This window comes from Pelodiscus sinensis, chromosome 3 (assembly GCF_049634645.1).
Source record: "Pelodiscus sinensis isolate JC-2024 chromosome 3, ASM4963464v1, whole genome shotgun sequence".
In the NCBI taxonomy this organism is placed as follows: domain Eukaryota; kingdom Metazoa; phylum Chordata; order Testudines; family Trionychidae; genus Pelodiscus; species Pelodiscus sinensis.
The window spans coordinates 93830011-93851883 of record NC_134713.1 but is presented as its reverse complement, the minus strand read 5'-3'; the positions used below and the strand labels follow the sequence as shown (position 1 = coordinate 93851883).

The following is a 21873-nucleotide window of genomic DNA, read 5'->3' as shown; positions in this document are numbered from 1 at the left end:
TCATGGCAGCTCACAGTCAGACACTGATTCAGCAAAGTACTTATATGCATGCTTACATTTAAGTTTATGCTTTGGGAATTAAGCAGGTACTTAAATGCTTTGCAGAAATGAAGTCTTCTGAACTGACAAGCATACACATCACAAAACCCACCCACAACTTACGCATATTCAGCAAGGAGAAATTCACATAGACTAAGGGAATCCCTCCAATTCAGGCACAAGGGCAATGTAGGAAAAAGTGTACTTTCCACTATAACACTTGTTCTGTGCATAAATGGAGATCTCAGTGTCCAATAACTGTCAATCTAAAATCATTAATTTGTTTTATTTTTGAACTCCAAGAGCAAAAGACAAAGACAAGAAACTCTTTACTTTCATCAGGTACTGATGAATGGTAACTTACCTAGCAAGTTGCCACTGAGGGTCTAAGTAAAAATGTACACGTTCAATCCGGTCATTGTTGATGTAGTGAAAACGCTTGGGTAAGAACTCTTTCAAAAATGCTTTGAAATGCTGATTCGGGTCTATGCACTGAAAATTTTAAATTAAGATTTAAATTTAATAGGGTATGAAAAAACTAGTAGTGACCATCATGTATCAATTCTTATGAACATCAGAAACTGAAGCAGCACATTAATGACAAAGGCTCTGGTCCAACTTCTGTAAAAATCAGTGGGAGTCTCTCTCAAAGGCGTTTCATGCTCATAATAATCAATTCCTTACATTCATTCAATATGTAATTAAACAGTTAGATTTAAGGGATGCTGTCAACTAATTTTTTTTAACTAACTCCTTTTTACTCCTTTTTCTGATGAAGTTCTAACCACATTGGATCTGATAACACTGACTGGTATTAAGACATGTATTGATTGAGGTCTCTCTTTATATAAGAAGTGTCATATGAACCAGATGTCAAAGTCTAAGGGTGTTTAATTTTCCAGTTTGCGAATGCTGTAATGCAATATTACAGAAAAATCATACACATACAAAGGTTTTAATATATTGGTCAGCCATGGATGTTAAATATTCTCTCCCACCCGCAACATTCTCTTTTCCTTTATGTAATCCCTACGTGGAGTTTGCCAGCTCCTGGAATACTAGATTGAGCCACTTGGAGGGGTGCTAACCTTCGATCTACAACAAGAGTAGCTACCAGAGCCTTCTGAAACCATTTCCCACCATGCTTGCAGTCAGGGGTGGGGACACAGGAAACTAGAAAATCCTGATGAGGCCAGTAAGGAGATTTCTGCCTGGGGTGATTGGGACAGTGAGTATGATGCAATGTCAGCTGAGAGGAGTAAAAACCAGAAAAGTCTAATGAATGGACAAACAAAACTTAAGCCAAAAGTGAGTCACTGGAGTCATAGAAATGTAGAACTGGAAGGGATCTCAAAGTGTTATCAATGTCAGCCCCCTCCATTGAAACAGAAACAAACAAACAGAGATAATCACTGAGGGTATGTCTACGCTACCCCCCTAGTTCGAACTGGGGGGGTAATGTAGTCATACGGAGTTGCAAATGAAGCCCAGGATTTGAATTTCCCGGGCTTCATTTGCATAAAGCCAGACGGCACCATTTTTAAATGCCGGCTAGTTCGGACCCCGTGCCGCGCGGCTATACGCGGCACGGACTAGCTAGTTCGGATTAGGCTTCCTAATCCGAGCTAGCTGTACACCTCGTTCCATGAGGCCTAATCCGAACTAGCTAGTCCATGCCGCGTGTAGCCGCGCGGCACGGGGTCCGAACTAGCCGGCATTTAAAAATTGCGCCGTCCAGCTTTATGCAAATGAAGCCCGGGAAATTCAAATCCTGGGCTTCATTTGCAACTCCGTATGACTACATTACCCCCCCTAGTTCGAACTAGGGGGGTAGTGTAGACATACCCTGACAGATGTTTGTCCAACCTGCTCTTCAAAGCCTCTCGGGTTTCAGCACTTAGGGTGCTTCCCTCAGAAGCTCATTCCAGTCCTTAACTATTCTTGTATTTAGAAAGCTTTTCCTAATATCCTAAAGTTTTTCCTAATAATACCACCCTAAATCAGTGTTTCTCAAACTGTGCTCCGCAGAGCCCCAGGGTTCTGCGAGACATCTCCAGGGGCTCCGCGAGGTTGACAAACTGGAAACATCAATAAGTACAACACATACAATCAGTGAACTGCTGGGGCTCCGCATAAATTTTTACACATGAAAAGGGCTCCGAAGCCCAAAAAGTTTGAGACACGCTGCCCCAAATCACCCTCGTTGCAGAATTAAGTTCCTGTCCTACCTTCAAAGGACATGGAAAGTCATTCTCTTTAGAATGGCCCTTAACATTTATCTGAAGACTATTACAGGTCCCCCTTCAGTTTTCTTTTCTCAGGACTAAACATGCCCCATTTTTTTAACCTCCCTCATAGGCCAGGTTGTCTAAAACTTGTATCATTTTCACTGCTGTCCTCTGGAATTTCTCCAGTTAGTCCACATCTTTCCTAAAGTGAGGCACCAAGAATTAGACACAGCATGCCAGCTGAAGTCTCACCATTGCTGGAGCTCTACCTCCCATGTCTTACATACACTACTATCATTAAGCCATATCACAATCATATTAGCCTTCTTCTTCAATTGCACAACGTTGCTGGCTAGCATAATCCCCAAATCCTTTTCAGCAGCACTACCATCTAACAAATTATTCCCCATTTTGCAGCTGTGCATTTGATTTCTCCTTTTTAAGGGTAGTACTTTGTACCCTTCTTTAATGAATTTAATCTTGTTCATTTCAGAATAAGTATTTAATTTATTACGGTCATTCTGAAGTCTATGCCTAACCTCCATCTTGGGGTCATCCATTATTATTATAAGCATACTCTCCCACTCCATTTTCCCAGTCATTAGGGAAAATATTGAATATTGAGGAGTAACAAACCTAAGACTGATCTCTGTGGAATTCCACAAGATAATGCCCTCCCACTTTCAAAGCGAAACACTGATCACTTCTCTGAGGACAGCAGGCCCACCAAGGAGGAGTAGGGAGGAAAGGGGGCACCTGCCCCAGGGCCCAGTGTTTTAAAAGGCACAGGGCTTCTGACCACTGAAGCCACAGTGGCAGTGGCAGTGGTCGAAGCACCTCTGGGGGGGCTGCTTGCTCCCAGTCCCACCCCTTCCACTCAAGATCTTGCCCAGGACCCAGCAAAATTTGTTGGCCACCCTGACATACAGTCTTTTAACCAGTTATGTACATACCTTGTTATAATTTAATCTAGACCACTCTTCCCTCCTTTTCTTATGATAATGTCAGATGGGACTACGACAAGAGCATTACTGAGACCAAGGTGCATCATGGCTAATGTTTCCCCCCCACTAGACCAGTAATCCTGTCAAAAGAGGAAATTAGGTAGTTATGGCATGATTTGTTCTTGACAAATCCATGCTGGGTATTCCTTATAACTCTTATTACTGTAACCCTGGTCCACTTTTCTCCCTACCATTTATCTTCCTTTCATTGCGGCATATCTAGAATTAGGGAGTAACCTATCTGGACAGGGACCCTCTCCTTTCATATGTTCTGTAAGGAGCCTAGTATATTGATGCTGTAAAATAATAATGCATGTCAATATGAATCACGAAGCATGAGCAGATACTAAAAATACTTACTGTAAGCTGTCTGGTAACATTCTGGTAATCAACTGGAAGAGTCAGATGTAAAAATTAGTCACCTACGTTTAAACAAAAAAAAATGCAAAATAAAAGATCTCCAATCAGGAAATGCTGATTCAATACCACATAACAGTCATCTAGATTAAAAATCATTAAGCAACTTGCTTTTCGTTTTCATACCGGAATCAACAGTAAAAACAAAATCAGTAAGAAAATCTTCAAACTATACTTTTTAAAACTAGCTGTCTTTTCTGGAGAAGTTTCCTTCATATTCTTTTCTCTCCAGTCACTTTAGCTATTGATTTTTAACTGGCAGGCCAACCGACAGTTTGTTTATCTGAGCATTCACAGGCAAGGGCCCTCACGACTCCCTGTGGCCATGGTTTGCCATTCCCAGTGAATGTGGGTAGTAGGAAGTGGTGGGGGCTAAGCCATTGTTTTCTGTGGCTTCATTGGCTGGAGGTACTCAGGATAAACAAACCATCTCTTGGCACAGCCAAAGGATAACCCTGACAAACAGCTTGCTGGAGGTTCCCCACCTCTGACTTATAATGTTCAAATATTTATGGTTTAAATAAGGTTGACAGAAAAAAAGGCTGCCAACTGGAATTTGACATTCAAGATTTTGTCATAAGTGCACAAAACAAAGCACTAACTATTGTCTTAGTCAAATAACATGGAGTTTTCTTGATATAACTTAATCTTGGCACCGTGTTTATAAACAGGTTTCTAATAAGCTTCCAAAGGAAAAAAAACACCAAAAGAAACAAAGCAAACTTAATCCAGCAATTTTTCTTAGAAAAGGATAGGGTCGAGGCTAGGAAAGATTCAAAGAGCTTGAGGCCACAAAGGATTATTAGGTCATCTAATTTGATGTATTATATATCACAGGCCATTAAATATCGCCTAATGACTCCAGTATCGAATCTAATAATTTGTGTTTTTCTAAACCACAAAGAGAGATTAAGGGTGCATCTAGACTACATCCCTCTTTCGAAAGAGAGATGTAAATTAGACATATTGAAATTGCAGATGAAGCCATGACGCAATTATGCAAATGAAGCACGGGAAATTCAAATCCCAGCTTCATTTGCTATTTCGATATGTCTAATTTACATCCCTCTTTCAAAAAAGTGATGTAGTCTAGACATAGCCTAAGAGAGCCCCAGCTCTACATGTAAGCGAGCTATGTCTTTAAATGCCTTTAAAGAGCAGATTTATGCTTCTAGAGCATAACAGTTTCCCCAATTCTTGTGGTTCAATTTCTCCATAAGCTAATACTGAATCTGAAGAATATGGGTGTGTAAACTACATGGCTCCGTCGATGGAGCCATGTAGATTAGGCTGATTGGCAGAGGGAAATGAAGCCGTGATTTAAATAATCGCGGCTTCATTTAAATTTAAATGGCTGCCGCCCTCTGCCGACCAGCTGATGATCAGCTGTTTGTTGGCAGATCGGGGCAATCTGGACGTGCCACTGTCGACAAGGAAGCCTTTGTCGACCAGCGCAGGTATGCATGAAACGAGGCATACCTGCGCCAGTCGACAAAGGCTTCCTTGTCAACAGCGGCAAGTCCAGACTGCCCCGATCTGCCAACAAACAGCTGATCATCCACTGGTCGGCAGAGGGCGGCAGCCATTTAAATTTAAATGAAGCCGCGATTATTTAAATCACGGCTTCATTTCCCTCTGCCAATCAGCCTAATCTACATGGCTCCATCAATGGAGCTATGTAGTTTAGACACACCCTATCAGTGTATTCTGTACAAATTAATTCTCACTTAATTTTTAAAAATATAGAAACACATAATCATGTAACACAAATTAGCTTAGCAGCTACATACAAGAGAAATACTCATCTGGAACATTTTGGGGACGTAAACGAGCTGCTGGGCCAGGAATTACTGTGATATCTTGAACATCCTCCATGTATGTGCTCAGGTACACTGTTTTACTGCAGCTAGCTTTTTCCATACCTACAGAGGGGAAAAAATGTTGTTTTTAGAAACGTTAGTACAAATCTGCGGTACTCTTGGTAACAGAACATGTAGCTCTTTGGTACAAAAGGGAAAACGTAGCTTTCCTGGTTAAATTATCACTAGGCACAAGAGAACTGAACAGCAGGAAGGAAATGTGAATTTATAATGTACATCTGCCCTTTCAGCAGTCCAGTAATACACTCTCACATCAGTCCTCACAATAAAACTGCAATAGATTTCCTCACTGAAGGAGAAAAATAAAGGATACTGGGAGGAGCTGGAGTGGTAGAGGGGATATAACCTTTCACTTCTGGGACATGCAATAAAAGGGAGGTCAGAGGTAGCTAGTGGAAACAACAGGACATGGCTGTGGTTTTTGGTACCATTTGTGCAATGTGCATATGTACACCATAGTGTAATTATTTAATAAAGAGGAAACCAGAATGTTATAAAAAATAAAAACTAGATGTATTCTTAAAATGGAATCTCTTGCTTTTAGTCACTTAAACTGATAAACGGGGGAAGAAAGAATTGGGTGCAGCATGTGAAATGAAAGTGAACTATATCATTCTCCCCGACCAATTCCAAAAATTGACAATAAAAGTCCTGATTCTCAGATATAGTGTGGACTCTTTACATTGCTCTGGCACTGTAAAATGTAATTTACATTAAAGTCCATTTACACCGCCAGAGCTGTAAAGGGGCTGGGGTGTAAAAAAAAGAATCAGGTCCAGAATATTTTTCTATACAAGGGAAGACATCTGACTTTATGCATTTCTATTATGAAAACAAAATGTCACCACCTGCCTTCATGGGTGAGGGAACTTGATGGAGCCAGGGTGAAAATGGATCATCCCAGCAGTGAGAAAGAAACACTTGCTGAGGGACACCAGGTTTCTTGCAGACATTGGACAGCTGAGAGGATGGGGGTGCTGACTGGCTAGCATTCCCCAGCTCCCAGATTTAACTTGGACCCTCTTTCTGTACCTTTCCATCAGCCTAGACTACTCTCCTTAAACTAGAAATGGGAACTCAGAATCTGTCAGGCTGTGAGTCCAGCTGATTCAGGTGTCAGGAATAAGGACACTTTTCCCCCATGGACTAATTGGCAGAAGATCGGGGAGTTTTTTCTCATCTAGAGGCACCTTCAAACCACAGCAGTACATAGTAGGAATTTGATTAGCATAAAATGTGAGGCTGGGCTGAGTTATTAATTTATCACAATTTGTGATAAGTTTCCAGTGCAGTTAAGAGGATAAAATGAACAGTTCCCAGAGATAAAAGACCTGGGATTTTGGTGATGGGCCTCGGGCATCACGGGACAAAGTGAGACTTTGTGGGCCAATGTCAGACTTTCTGGCCTCCATGGGTTGAGATCCCCATCTTTCTGCATCTTCTGTCTCCTGGCAGGAGGGATAGTGCTAGGACTAAGTCCTAGCGAGCAGACTGAGGAGACCCTGTCTCCAGGGGCGGCCCATGAGCCTAGGCAAACTAGGCAGTTGCCTAGAGCGCCGCTGGCCTGGGCGCCCAATGATGATGCCACGGCCATTGATGGCCGTGCAGGCGAGGGGCGCCAATTGCGCCACTTGCCTAAGGCGCCAGAAGGCACCAGCTGCCACAGCCGGCCTCGGGCCGCTCCTGCCTGTCTCAAGTTAAGGGTTATATTAGTAATGAGCCCAGTAACCTCCACATTGGAACCAATAAAACAGCTGGTGTAGAAGTGAGAGATGAGTGTGTTGTGCCCTTCCTGTGCTAAAGATTAATATTTTACTATATTATTAATAACTGTTAATAAAAATTGCAGCCTGCCACTTAGTTCCATTTATGCATCTGTTCTCATTTTGCCACGGTAGATGCATCAATTTACCATGATCAGATAGAAGAATGATGTTTAGGCATCTGTGCAAGTTCAGTTGTTTCAGGCCATCCATCAGCATCCCAACAATGTTGTCCACTCTCTGTAGTGCAAGAATGACCTGCACAATAGAAATGTGTCGATGTAAAACAGATGTTAAGCATTTAGAAACTAATTCATATATCTGAAATTGGTGAATGTAAAATGTAAGACACAACGTGACCCATACACAAATAAAATACTTCTTTCTGCAGACTCTTCCCATAAGTATTCCCATAGGGTACGTCTACAATGTGGTGTTATTACAGGATACTTCTGGTATCCCAAAATAGCTATTACATGTCTTTGAAATAAGCCCATTATTTCAAAATATAAGGGGCTTGCTATTCCGACGTCCCTGAAAACCTTGTTCCACAAGGATTAAGGGACATTTTAAAATAGCGGTGAAATTAACTCGAAATGAGCTACGCAAATTGCATAGCTCAAATTACATTTCTTATTTCGAGTTAAGGATGCAGTGTAGACGCACCCATAGGTTTTAGTGGAACTATTCATATGAATAAGGATTGCCTGGTCAGACCCAAGTTTTCATTTCAGATTAAGTATAAACTATTTGTTTAAAATGAGAATTTCTTATAAAAATAGTCCAATCAGTTTCATCTTCATGTAAATTATATGGTTTCTCATTTGGGTCACTTTAACTGGAAATAGAGGGATGAATCGGTGACTTGCGGGTCTTAATCACAGATTGAAAATTTAATTTTAAACCATAAGAAATGCCATCCTATGGCTCAGTTCTTCACTCCTTTTTATGTTTAGGACTTAGGTGACATAGCTCTACTTGCAAGAATAATTTAGATGCATAAGTAGTCAATACAAGCAATTAACATTTATAATAAGCTTGTTGCATTACTGGATGGAACTACTTGCATAAGTAAGAGTTGCAGAATCACGCTTTCACTGGTTTTTAATCTTTAAAATATTTTTTATGCTAATAACTTAATTTTATATTACATAGGGAGAGGAGAAAGACAAAGACAACTGTTGAGCTCTCGTTGACAGTTAAGTCAACAAAAGAACTGCATTGACCTTTCAATATTATCATAGAACCTGTGTTTTGTTTGTAAAAGCCTCCCCACACCGCACAAGAGAAACTGAAAGCCTCTTGATGATACCTCCTGTAAAATCTGGAGGAATCAGGTAAAGATTCCAAAACTTTTCCTGGGTTCAAAATAGCAGCACTCTCTAGTTTTTCCAAATTACTGAATAGTTATTTTCCCTTCCTTTTTTTTTTTTTTTTTTTTTTTGGTAGATGCATGTACTGAAGGATGTAACACTGACCCATCCTGGAAACTGAAGGCTTCTTTTTATTTACAGAATGGGTACAACACAGGAAGTAGTAACACCTGCTTCTTCTATGCCAAAGTGGGCAAAATCTGCAATGGAGGGAAATAGGACTCCTATCCACCTAAATGAGATTCTGAGACAGCAACTGCCACTTACAACGTGAACAGCCATATGCCAAAAATGGACTAGGATTAGAGCTGATTGAAATGTTTTAGTCACGTCATCTTTCTCAACTCATTTTTTTAAACCAAGTGTGTTTTTCCCCTAATCTGATAATGTTCCTAAAAAACTGTTTTTTCCCAACATTTTCTAATATTTTTTGTCAAAAGGGAGAACTGGCACTCAGTGACGTGGAAATCGGTGGAGAGAAGGGCAAAAGATACACCATTTATAACCTCATCCACATTTGCAATTTTTAATTATACATAAAAAACAGTACTTAATTTGTTAGCATTAAAAAACACACGTTTATTATAAGCCCTTTTACTATGTATGTTATGTCATGTTCACCCTCCCACAAAGTCCTTCTAATAATTATAAAGCAGACGAGTGCTCCAGTTTATGGTTGTAAATTTAATATGCTTTACAAAGCCTCATCACTAACTCAGGAAAGAGCTTTAAAATAAAAACAAAAACAAAACCACCCACTTACTTGACTGCTGACTGGTCCAAACTTATGGCCTGAGGTATCTGGTTCTTCTAAATACAGAGTGTAAAAGTGTGGTCTATATCAAACAGCACCAAAAAATGTAATATTTTACATATATTGAAAAATAGTCTGGAAAATTATAATTCAACAGTGGATATCAAGGATTAGAAATAACTATGCATCATTTAGTAAGGGAACATTTTAAAACAAGGGAAAGAAATAGACAATTTGCTTAGAAACAGGCTTGAAACAAGTAATTTGTTGATCATTAATGATCTGAAGAAAGGGGGAAAACAGCAGAGTGGTAAAATTTGCAAACAATACAAAATTACTCAGGATAGTTAAATCCAAAGCAGACTGAGGAAAGTTTCAAAGGGAACTTATAAAACTGGATGAGGGGCAACAAAATGGATGAAATGTAATGTAATGTTACTAAATACAAAGTAATACATGTAGGAAAACTAAAAAATCCCAGCTACCCATATAAAATGATGTGAGTCTAAATTAGTTGTTACCATGTAAGAAAGATCTCGGAGACATCATAGACTGATCTCTGAAAATGTGTGTTCAGTGGCAGTCTAAAAAGTTAGGCAAGGGATAAATAATAAATCAGAAAATATCACAATGCCACTGCATAAATTCATGGTATGACTACATCTTGAATATTGTGTTCAGTTCTGGTCACAGGATATAGTAGAAATGGAAAAAGTTCCAAGAAGGGCAACAAATAATATTAGAAGTATGTAACAGCTTCCATATGAATAGAGATTAAAATGACAGGGGCAATTCATCCTGGAAAAAGAGGACTTGTAGGGAATAATGGCAGAGGTCTATCAAATCATGAATGGTGTGGAGAATATGAATAAGAAAGAGTTAATTACCTCTTTGCATAACACAAGAACCAGAATACCCCAATGAAATTAATAGGTAGCAGGTTTAAAGCAAACAAAGAAGAACTATTTCTTCACACAATGCACAGTCAACCTGGGGAAATCATCGCTAGGGGATGCTATGAAGGCAAAAAGTGTAACTGGGTTCAGAAAAGAATTAGATAATTAGAATTAGATCAGTCCATCATGGCTATTAACCAAGATAGCCAGGGATGCACTCATGTATGGATAGCTCAAACCTTGGATTGCCCAATTCTGGGACTGGGTGACAGGGGGGTGGATCACTTGATAATTGTGCTGTTCTGTTCATTCTCTCAGAAGCATCTGGCATTGCCACTATCAAGGCAGGATACTGAGACAGACTCACCATTGGTCTGACCCAGTATGCCCTCTCTTAGGTTTTTTTTGAGGTAACTGAAATAATGCACACAGTATTATATTAAATATAACTAACTTGCACATTAATAAAATAATGATTAATGAATACATTACATTCTAACACTGTAAACAGGAGCTTTACATTTGAAATTTAACACCTATGTTCTTATGTACCTACCTTTCATATTCAGGTAACTGCAGCCAGTGAAGAATAGTTATCACCCTTTCCTCAAATGGGACTGCACTGCATCAGAAAAAAAAAAGGAAAAAAAACCAATAGCAATTGTATTTCAAAGAACTGAAAATTATGTTCAGGTGAGTTATGAAACCTCTCTTCATTTCAGCAAAGCACTTGGCAACATTAAAGTTGGCCATCCTTTAAATATATCTAGATCCGTGGTAACCAACCAATCAATCGTAATCAGCACTGCCAGTCGATCTCAAGGCAGTGTCCCCAGCCCCCCCTCAATCCCTCCACCTGCACTGAGCATCCCATGTTGGCACTACAGCCTCCTGCCCCTCGCAAAATTAGAGCCAACACTGGCTTCCTGCAGAGGGGCAGGGGTGGGGGCGAGTACCAAGGCTCCACGCCAGAGCTGGCTTCTCAGGAAGTGCATGTGCACTGCTCCTCCCCTCCCCACAGCAGCACACGCACTTTCTTATCTTCCCTTCCTTTCCCCATGCTCTGGAAAGGTGTGTGGGGGGGGGGGGAGGTGGAGGGGGTTAAGATGGCAGTTGGAGGATCATACAAGGAGTGGTTGGATTTCTTAAAGGAGCTGCCCATGTGCTTCTTCCAGTGCTGCCTGCATATTCTGCCCAAGAGATACTCATCCCTGGAGACACCCCTCCCCCCGACCAGGTACCAGCTGAGCTGCTCCTGCTCCCTCTCCCCGGTTAGAGACCCTCCACAAGCACCCTGCTCCTGCCCCCTCCCTCCTGGCCAAACACTTAGCACCAACTTGCTCCTGCCCCCACCTCCCAGCCAGATTTTGCACCCCCATTCCTAACTCACTTACTGGCAGCTCTGTCCTGCACACTGAACCACTCATTTTTGGCCCCACCCCAGAGCCTAGGTGGGCCCACAAAATCCACTAACCCTGAAAGAGTTAATCTGGCCTGAGGCCTTGACCCTCTGTCCTACATAACCCCCCCCCCTCCGATGGGGCTGGAGTGCCAGAGGAGTGAGGTGTCTCAGCTGGGATTACATCAGGGAGGGCTGGGGGTTTTGGAAGGATTTGTTCTTTGCATCTAATTTGTGCAGTCCTCGACTGATTTTTCTGTGGGTCAGTGGCCCCTCCCATAAATAAAGGCAATGTTGAAACCTTTTGTGTTGGACATAATATTTTATTTAAAAATGAAGCCTGACCAACAAGCCCCCAATTGGGGCCAAGTCCCCATCTAGCCGCAACATCATAACATGCCTGAACCCTCCCTACATACACCCATCCTCCTTACCCTGAGCCCCTCATACAGCCTAACCCAAACTCCTATACCCCAATATCCAAAAGTCTGTGACTTGCTCTTCACCCCAACCCTCTACCTGACCCCAACACTCTCCAGCCTGGAGCCCCCTCCTGGAGGCAACATCCCCTTCTCCACCTCCTCCTGCATCCAAATTCCCTCCCATAGCTTGTACCTGTCACACCCTCCCACACCCAAATCCCTCATTCCCACCCCAGAGCTCTCACCGCCTGTCTCAATCCAATGAGGGTTGGGGACAGCAAATGATGGAGAGGAGGGAAATGGAGAGGGTGGGCCCTCAAAGAAGGGGTGGGGTCTCAGGAAAAGGATGGGGTAGATCTAGGCTTGCCCTGACATTTACAAAGTGATCTTGGGTGTAAAAAAGTTGGAGACCATTGCTCTAGATCCATTTTTGGAGTTCTACAATGATGGCAATTTTTACAGCTACAAGGCTAACGGTCTGCTCAACAGCACACTGAAGTCAATAGGAGCCTCTAATTTCCATGGGCTTTGGATAAGGCCCTAAAGGCACTTTTGCACAGCAGGACTAAAGCCAAATAAGCTACACAATTGACGTAGCTCAAGTTAAGTCAAAATAGCTTATTTCTGCATTTGGCACCATCTACACAGCAGGAAGTCCAAGTTAGAGCACTCTTCCTCCGACTTCCCTTACCCCTCATAAAATGGGGGTTTCAGGAGTGGTGTAAGAAGTCCTCCAGCTTGACATTATTTCAACATAATGTTGAAATAACTACCTGCTGTGTAGATTCGGACTATGTTATTTCAGAGTAACGACAGTTATTCTGAAATAACACTGCTGTGTAGACATAGCCTAAATCTTGCTTGCCTTCCTCAAAGCAGTCCTACTGATTTCAACAAGCATGTAAAGTGAGGAGGATGTGTCTCATATACTGTATTTTTAAAACCAGCTTGCTGTGTAGATATACCCTAAGGTGGTATCGGTGATGATAGCTACAGCCTGAACAACACAATGGAATTCCAACTGATCCTGCACAACTAGCTGGAGAATAGTATCAGCGGGGTAGCCGTGTTAGTCTGAATATGCAAAAACGGCGAGGAGTCCTATGGCCCCTTATAGACGAAGCAAAGTGTTGGAGCATAAGCTTTCGTGGGCAAAGACCCACTTCGTCAGATGCACGTAGTGGAAATTTCCAGAGGCAGGTATAAATATGCAGGCCAGAATCAGGCTGGAGATGACGAGGTGGATCCAATCAGGGAGGATGAGGCCCACTTCTAGTAGCTGATCTGGAGGTGTGAATACCAACAGAGGAGAAGCTGTTTTGGGGTTAGCTAGCCATTCAGGGTATGTCTACACTACCCCGCTAGTTCGAACTAGCGGGGTAATGTATGCATACCGCACTTGCTAATGAAGCCCGGGATTTGAATTTCCCGGGCTTCATTAGCATAAGCGGGGAGCCGCCATTTTTAAATCCCCGCTGCTTCGAACCCCGTGTAGCGCGGCTACACGGGGCTCGAACTAGGTAGTTCGGACTAGGGTCCTATTCCGAACTACCGTTACTCCTCGTGAAACGAGGTGTACCGGTAGTTCGGAATAGGCACCCTAGTCCGAACTACCTAGTTCGAGCCCCGTGTAGCCGCGCTACACGGGGTTCGAAGCAGCGGGGATTTAAAAATGGCGGCTCCCCGCTTATGCTAATGAAGCCCGGGAAATTCAAATCCCGGGCTTCATTAGCAAGTGCGGTATGCATACATTACCCCGCTAGTTCGAACTAGCGGGGTAGTGTAGACATACCCTCAGAGTCTACAAAAGCAGCTTCTTTTCTCTTGGTATTCACACCTCCAGATCAGCTACTAGAAGTGGGCCTCATCCTCCCTGATTGGATCCACCTTGTCATCTCCAGCCTGATTCTGGCCTGCATATTTATACCTGCCTCTGGAAATTTCCACTACATGCATCTGACGAAGTGGGTCTTTGCCCACGAAAGCTTATGCTCCAACACTTTGGTTAGTTTATAAGGTGCCACAGGACTCCTTGTAGCTGGAGAATAGTATAGACCATCACATAGGCAAGCAACAGTCAGAATCTATGTGACAAGAAAAAAAATAGGATCAGAGAAGATTGAGGACCTCAAGAAAGATTTTGATATTATTAATGAGGATCCTCAAATGCACATAATTTTTCCACTACAGAGAAATGCTTATTCATAGTTAAGAATAGAAGCTGACCATGAAAGCTACTACCTTACTGTGAAATACCCTGAGAATTCACAATAAGGTCAGTTTGACAATTTCTCATAGCTATCTAATTGCACAGAATTTTTCAAGTACATAGACAATATCATGTAAGGATTTTCCCACTTCATGTAAGAGAAGAGCTCAGATTGAATGATTAACCTTAGAATCTAAGTATTTGTGAAATATATGCACCAAGTGTAAAGAGAAGACACCAAAACATTCCCAGATTTGGATGGGAAATCTTTTGCATACCTCTGTTATAAACATACTTTTCTATCACATGTGATAGCATAATAGGTTTCTCAGACAGTAACAACATGCATAATGAAAAATGCAGGCTGTGGCTAGTGGAATTTTGTTTTTTCACAATATGCAATACTATATTAATAAGCAGGAATATGTTTACGTTCTGTCTGCCATTTATCGTTTTGTGAAAGCTGATCCAAACTAGGAAAGAATGCAGAGCAAAGCCAAGATAACGTTTTCTCTCTCTCTCTATCTGGGAAGTCAACAGTCCAGACTGCCAAACATTTTTGAACCAGCTGCAAAATCTTTTTATTTACTTATCTTTATGGTTATTTTTTGGTATTATTTTCTCTGGAGTCTGGATCCTCACTAAGCCTTGATCATGACATTTGAACATTGACAAAAATAGATTACCTCTGCCACAATTTATTACTCTACCAAACAAACACATACACACAAGTAAAATATATGTTTTACATACTCATTATATGCCTTATAGAAGTCTGGAAAAGTTCCATTAATTCTTACATCTGATCCAGGCCAGAAGAATGTACCAGTTTTTAGACCTTGATACACAGCTGTCAGCCAGATCTGTGGGATTACAATAAGCATCATTATTTAATGTTTGTTGTAAATTCTCAGATCCTGGAATCCTGTTTTAGGGAAATGTCCATCTTTTCATTTTAAAAAACAATTCTAGCATTCACAGTAACAGAAAAAAGTTGAAAGGATAAATTGAGCATAATTTTAAAGTTCAACTCCTCCACCCCAAGGCAAGTAACACGAACTGAAAACACACTTTCACCTCACACCTCACAATTTTCAAGCCAAGATCATGATATTTGAATGTTTAGTTGGCAAAATATGGCAAGTTAGGGGAAAAGAGGAAGCTAAAACTAATTTGGGAGTGGATGATACATCTAGACCTAGTGAAGGGAAGATAGGAAGGTGAGTGATACAGGCTGGAGAAGAGGAAGAAATGGCAAGAAATGGAAGATGGAGAAAGAAGAGTGAGAGAGACATATGAGCTAGAGAAATGGAGAAAAGAAAAGGCAAGAACACACACAGGCATCTAGTTTTATTTCTTTCTAATGCATGGTTTCTCAGACCAAAAAAAAAGAAGAAGAAAGGGTGGGAATCTCTAGGTAATTTCAGATGGAGAGTATAGAGAGCTAGATGACTTTTTAAGCTCTGGGGGTCCATGGAGTTGGGACTGTACCAAGTGAATCTTCAAGGACCTTGGACTGGAACTCATTCTACAGAATTATACTTTGTTTGGGGAAGTCACCTGTGTGGGGGGGGGAACGGGAGACTGATAGTGAACAACAAAAATGTTCTAAACAGGGAAAATGGCCATAAAAATCATAAACAAGATGATTAGCAAAACCCTGCCAGCTATTTTTTTCCCTAATGGCAGATTATGTTTAAACTATTTCAAAATCCATTTTACAGTTGCAACAATATAATCACGTAGTTATACTGAATGATGCTTCTTGGCTGCCTTAGAAATAACCATAATTACTCTCTTGTGTCTCATAACAATATATTAGTTCTTAATACTTACAGGCTGTCCTTGGTACCACTGTGGATTAAACTTCTCTGCATTTCTAAGCGTGAAGGAAGCATTTCTATGGGGGTCATAGATCTTGTTATCAATTATGCCATGGGATTCTGGATACAGCCCCTACAATTAAGATTGTGCCATTTTATAAAAAAAAGAAAGATTTATATTAAAAAGATTGTATGTACAAATCACTGTAAGTGCTACAAGTCGTAGAATTATCTAACCGTGTCACATTTCACTGCTACAAAAATGAAATACAGTTTGATACATTTCAAAGGTAACAGTGTTTTTCAGACTTTGTGTAAATGGATATAACTCCGTTGACTTTGGCTGAATTTGGCTTGACCTCTTCAGGCTGAATTGACCTTCTTCTTAGGCTACGTCTACACTGCAGGCTTCTTGTGCAAGAAGCTTTTTGTGGAAGAGATCTTCCGCAAAAACGTCTTGTGCAAGAGTGCATCCATACTGCAAAAGCGCATCAGAAAAATGATGCACTTTTGCGCAAGAAAACATCCAGACTGCATGGAAGCTCTCCCTCAAGACAGCTTTGATTGCCATTAACAGAATGGCCACCAGGGCACCTGTGCTTCTTTCGATAGGTTTTTTTTGTGCAAAAACAGCCTGTTTCCCATCCACACACACCTTTTTGCGCAAGAGCTCTTATGCAAAAAGCAGTTATTCCTCATAGAAAGAGGAATGCCTATACTGCAAAAACTCCTCTGTTCTGTCGATTCACAGAACTTGCACAATTTTCTTGCGCAAAAACATGCTTGAGGTGTGGACGCTCCATGAGTTTTTGTGCAAAAAAGGGTGTTTTTGCACAAAAACTCTGGAGTGTAGACATAGCCTTATATACCCTTTTAGAGGCATTTGTCATAACCTTAGCCTCTTTGACATCTTAAGGGTAGCACAGCTGGTTTGTCACTTTATGGGATGGCCTTCATAAAGCATTTAAGTGGGAACACACCTGTGACTGCCTCCATAAGATAATATCAAGTAGCTCATCGATGGGGAGTAGAGAGATGCCAGGAGTAGGGAGGAGCCTAGGGTGATCTTGTGACAAGGCCAGGAGCTGGAAGGGTGATTAGCATGGCAGCTATGTGAGAGGTCAGGCTGGAGATACCAGCTGTGTGCCTGGCTTACCTATTTTGATTGATGTTGAACTGTGTTTGTGATTGAATAAATACATGCTTCTGAAAAGGGAATAGTGACAATGGAGAAGCTTTATTTTCTCTCTCTCCCTCTCCCTCTCCCTAGGTTTCATAAGAGTGTGATGGGGGGGAAGGAGCAAAGAACTTTTTAAAACCTAGGTTGAGATTCAGAGACTGTTCACATAACTGCACCCACCACCACACCATGCAAAAGACAACAGCACTAATGAGTTGGAGCAGAAGGCTGTGATATAGGGTCTTAATTTGAGTTTCTAAACCCTTTGCACCATAAAGCGCAAGGGAGTCTGCTGATATACCACAGAAGGCAGTAAGATACAAGCCAGTTTTGGAAGCTTTTTTAAAAAATTTGTTTACTTTCTTTTGTATATATTTAAGATGGGAGAACCTTAAAATATCAGAAGTAAGTGACACTTCTGTCCTTGGACTGCCTCTGAACCAGATGTGGATCCCAGCCAGCCAACTGTCTTCAAAGCTCATGAGATTTTCAGATTTCGGGTTCGATTTCAGATCACATCTAGGCCTACTTAATGCCACATTTTACGTTCTAAAAAAGAGGCACATATCTCCTCAAAGACAAGGAATGAAAAAAAACTAGTTTGATTCTAGTCTGGCCAAAATTGATTCAGCAGATTATGCCAGATTAATACCAATGCACAAAGTGAAGAAGCATGCCAATTTATAATGCCACAGAAATGCTTGCAACCAATATAGTTTTTATTAATGATCTGGATCAAGATAATCTGACCAAGCATTAGTAGTCTTTACATAATAGTTTTCATGCTTAAAATCTGTCTTAATGTATGATGAGAAAGAATAAAAATGTGAAAAACATTTTCATACTTCTGTGGGAAATCTTAACTATTGCTCTTGTTGGGTTTAATATTCAACAAATCCCATTTCCCCTGAAATTGGTTAAATTCTGAACAATGCCTCTTCTAGAGAGAAAAACACATAAGTTCTTACTGTGACAATGCTGTAATGATTGGGGAAGGTTTTTGTTGGATACACTGGTCTCATGTTGGCAGTGTATGTTCCACATTCTTCTGCAGGAAGAAAAACAAAGTTATAAAGGGGAAAAAATTCAGAAGACTCAACTAAGTACACATTCAGGTTTAAAAATGGCTCTGCTAGAGATTTTGCACTCTGGAGTGTTCGCATTTCATTTACTAGCTAGTAGTGGAAATGCATCTAGATACTCCTTACAGCACTAACCTTCACCGTTAAAGTCAGTGATCACAGAGTCAGGCTTTTAAAACAGTAGCTGGTGCAGACATGTATAGGAATGACTAAAGAAGTTGTGCTGTTCCAATTGGAACACAGACCTAGCTGCTGGTGAGAGTGCTATATGCCAGAAGGACTAGTAATGATTTCAGTCTGAGAGTTCCCAAAGCAAAGTAGCTTTTCACTGAGAGCTATAAATGATTTCTTGTGTCAACTCTCTAAACAATCATCTGACAAACTGCTATTTACTTTGCTTTCAGTTTATATATAATGTTCCATAAAAAGGAATGTTTATCATGCTCTCTAGGCATAACCTCATGTTCTTGACACAGAAATACAGCTCTTAAAAAAAAATATCACTGACAATATATATTAAAATGAAAAATCTAATTTGACATTTTGGGTCCAAATGAATAGATTCCTAAAACAAGGTGCTTAAATCTATACTCAAGCACCTTCTTTTCTTTGGAAAAATTTAACACTCACTAAAATATAAAAATACCACACAAAGACCAAAAGCTTGTATAAAGGGTATTAGGGGGGCTGTACCCTGCTTGCTATGCTCACCAATCCCCCTCTGGCTGGCCGCTTTTGTGGCCAGAGAGCCTGATGATGTTGTTGCACAGCAGAAAAAGAGAGAGATAACTAAGCCTAAGTTAATGATTCATCAGATTGATTTGCTGTTCCATAATCTATGCATACACTTCAGATGATTCTCTCATACACATTCAATATATTAGGGTATGTCTACACTACAGCGTTATTTCAAACTATCTTATTTCAACATAGTTATTTCGAAATAACGCACCTACACACAAAATGCATTTTGAAATAGCGTTTTGCTATTTCGAAATAATGCGTCCACACTGAGCAGACTGCGAATCACATTTAAGACTGGCAAGAACCAGTTCCAGCAGGGCATCAGGTCAGGACTTAGCCTCAGGCAGCAGCCACACAAGGTAACTGAGGTCTGTACTTTAAAGCCGCCCCGCCCCCCCAAAGAAAGCCAGTTCTCAGGTTTCTCTCCTTGGTGGTCTACCTCGATGAGGGACAGCAAAGCATTTTGTCTCTGTGTGCTCTGGTTGCCCTCATTCGGGATATCACAGCACTCTGCAACATGGAGCCAGAGCTGCACTGTGGGGCTTCTCTTGGACATGTTGCTGCAAGCCTGGCTGTACTTGCTGCAGGCTGCCATCCAGGAGGTCCCTTCTGGCTACTGACAGCCCCCCCCGATGTCCTGCGGGAGAGCTTCCACCCTGAGAAGCACTAACAGTCTCCCTGGTCTGCCCCACTGGGGGCTTGTGCCTCATTCCTCCCTCATGTCCTTCCATTCACCCCCTGCAGCCCGCCTTCCTGATGTCAAATAAAATACACGCTTTTTCATAAACACAAACTGTCTTTATTTAACAAAACTGGGGAGGGGGAGAATGAAAATCTGGTGAGACTGGGGAAAGGAGGCGGGAGAGAGGAGGACAGATGGTGGGAGAGGGGAGGGGGAAACCTGGAAGGAGGGAGCTGGAAGGGGGAAGCAAGAGGAAGGGGAAGCTCAGGATTCAGGGGTGGGGAGGGTCTCATCGGGCCAACTGTCTCCTAGCGCCGCAGATGTGGGGGGCCCTAGCACTCCTGGAGAGATGTGGGGGGGAGGAGTGGGAGGAGGAGCAGTAGCTGGGGAGACAGCACGTTCTGCACCAGGATCTGCAGGTGCTGGCAGATGGCCCGGCCCTGGGCAATCTGCTCCCGCCGGAGCTCCAGGCCTTCTTGCATCCAATTCTGGAGGATGTGGTGCAAGGTTTGCAGTGCCCCCAGGTGCTGCTGTTGCTACCCCTGCACTGCACAGGTGGTCCTCGGGTGCGGAAGCATGTCCCAGGCGGGATGGCGTGCCCTGAACACGCAGCTGTGGAGAAACAAGAGAAGTGGTCTTGTTATCTCTGGGGACACAGGGGGTGAAGCCCAGCTTCCCTCTGCAAGGTGAAGATGACCGTTCCCTGCACCATCAGAGCCGATGTGCTTGCACACAGGCCATGTTTGGAATGTCCTGCTATCCCCGGGAGTGGGAGCTGCCCCGAGACCACATCCATTCCCCTGTGCTGTGTATATTGTGGGTGAGGTGGTGGGGGGGGGGCGGAAAATGTCCTCTGCCTCTACGTAGAAGAGGGAGGGCATCCTGCTGTGTCCCACCCCGGGGTCAGGAGCATGTCATGTCTCTTCACACATGCATGTGGCTAATAGGCTAAAGCCCCGGTGTGGCAGCCAGCCAGGGCCACGTGCCCAGGGGTGGCATGGCACATGCTCGCATGTGAACAGGCTGCTGCGTGATCCGTGGCAAGGTCCATGAGCGCAGTCTCTGGTCTCCCTCCCTGTCCCCCAATACAGGGACAGTGAAGGCACTCACATGTTGTTGTCTCCCTGGATGACACTGGTGATGGTCTGCTGGGATGGCTCAGGGGTCCTGGCTGTGTGGCATGCTCCCTCTGGGCTCCTGCAGCTCCTGGCGCTCCTCCTCCATGCCCTGGTCAGGGCCCTCTGCTCCAGGATTGATGACTCCTGGGGTGGCACAGACCGCCCCACCAAACAGGATGTGGTCGAGGGCATCAAAACAGGGGCAGATGTCTGCCCCTCTTTAGGAGCTGCCCCCTGTGGCCCTGGCATAGGCCTGCCGCAGCTCCTTAATTTTCATGCGCACCTGCTCCTGGGTGCGCATGTGGCCTTTGGTGGCCAGGCTGGCAGCCATCCGTCTGTAGACGGCCGCGTTCCTCCATCTAGTGCGGCGATCATGGACATTGGAGGCCTCCCCCCAAACCTCAATCAGGTCCATGATCAGGTCCAGGAAGTCGCCCACCTTCGCCAGCCCCGGCAAGCTCCTGGTAGCTGGAGGACTGGGCCCGGAGAGCAGTGGAGGGCTGGCTGGCACTGGCTGCCTGGCTCATGGTGGGGCCACTGGATCAGGGGCAGCGACTGCTGGCTCTGTGCTGGCAGGCCTGGAGTTGGCACAGGCACTGTGGCCAGACTCTACCCCTTTAAGGGCACCGCAGCTGGGGGAGAGGAGAAGTAGTTTTCCTGGTTGTGCCCAGAGTAGCAATAATAAGCATCTACACAGCACTTATTTCGAATTAGCTAATTCAAATTTGGTGTTATTCCTCATAGAATGAGGTTTACCAAATTCGAAATAAGTGCTCCACCATTTCGATTTAATTTTGAAATAGCAATTTGGCTGTGTAGACACTAAGAAAGTTATTTCGAAATAAGGGCTGTTATTTCGA

At 42.7% G+C, this 21873-nt stretch overlaps 1 protein-coding gene across 1 annotated transcript in view; it reads right to left on the bottom strand.

Annotated features, from left to right (window-relative positions):
• Nucleotides 1–21873, bottom strand: part of ENPP1 (ectonucleotide pyrophosphatase/phosphodiesterase 1) — a 69644-nt gene that overhangs the window by 18724 nt on the left and 29047 nt on the right. Inside the window, exons 7-15 of the mRNA XM_006127287.4 lie at nucleotides 18356–18435; nucleotides 16221–16340; nucleotides 15138–15247; nucleotides 10911–10976; nucleotides 9468–9540; nucleotides 7481–7589; nucleotides 5479–5610; nucleotides 3632–3663; nucleotides 404–531 (exon numbers count right to left, since the gene is read on the bottom strand). Coding sequence (XP_006127349.2) covers nucleotides 404–531; nucleotides 3632–3663; nucleotides 5479–5610; nucleotides 7481–7589; nucleotides 9468–9540; nucleotides 10911–10976; nucleotides 15138–15247; nucleotides 16221–16340; nucleotides 18356–18435 — 850 coding nt within the window. The remainder of the gene's footprint in view (nucleotides 1–403; nucleotides 532–3631; nucleotides 3664–5478; nucleotides 5611–7480; nucleotides 7590–9467; nucleotides 9541–10910; nucleotides 10977–15137; nucleotides 15248–16220; nucleotides 16341–18355; nucleotides 18436–21873) is intronic.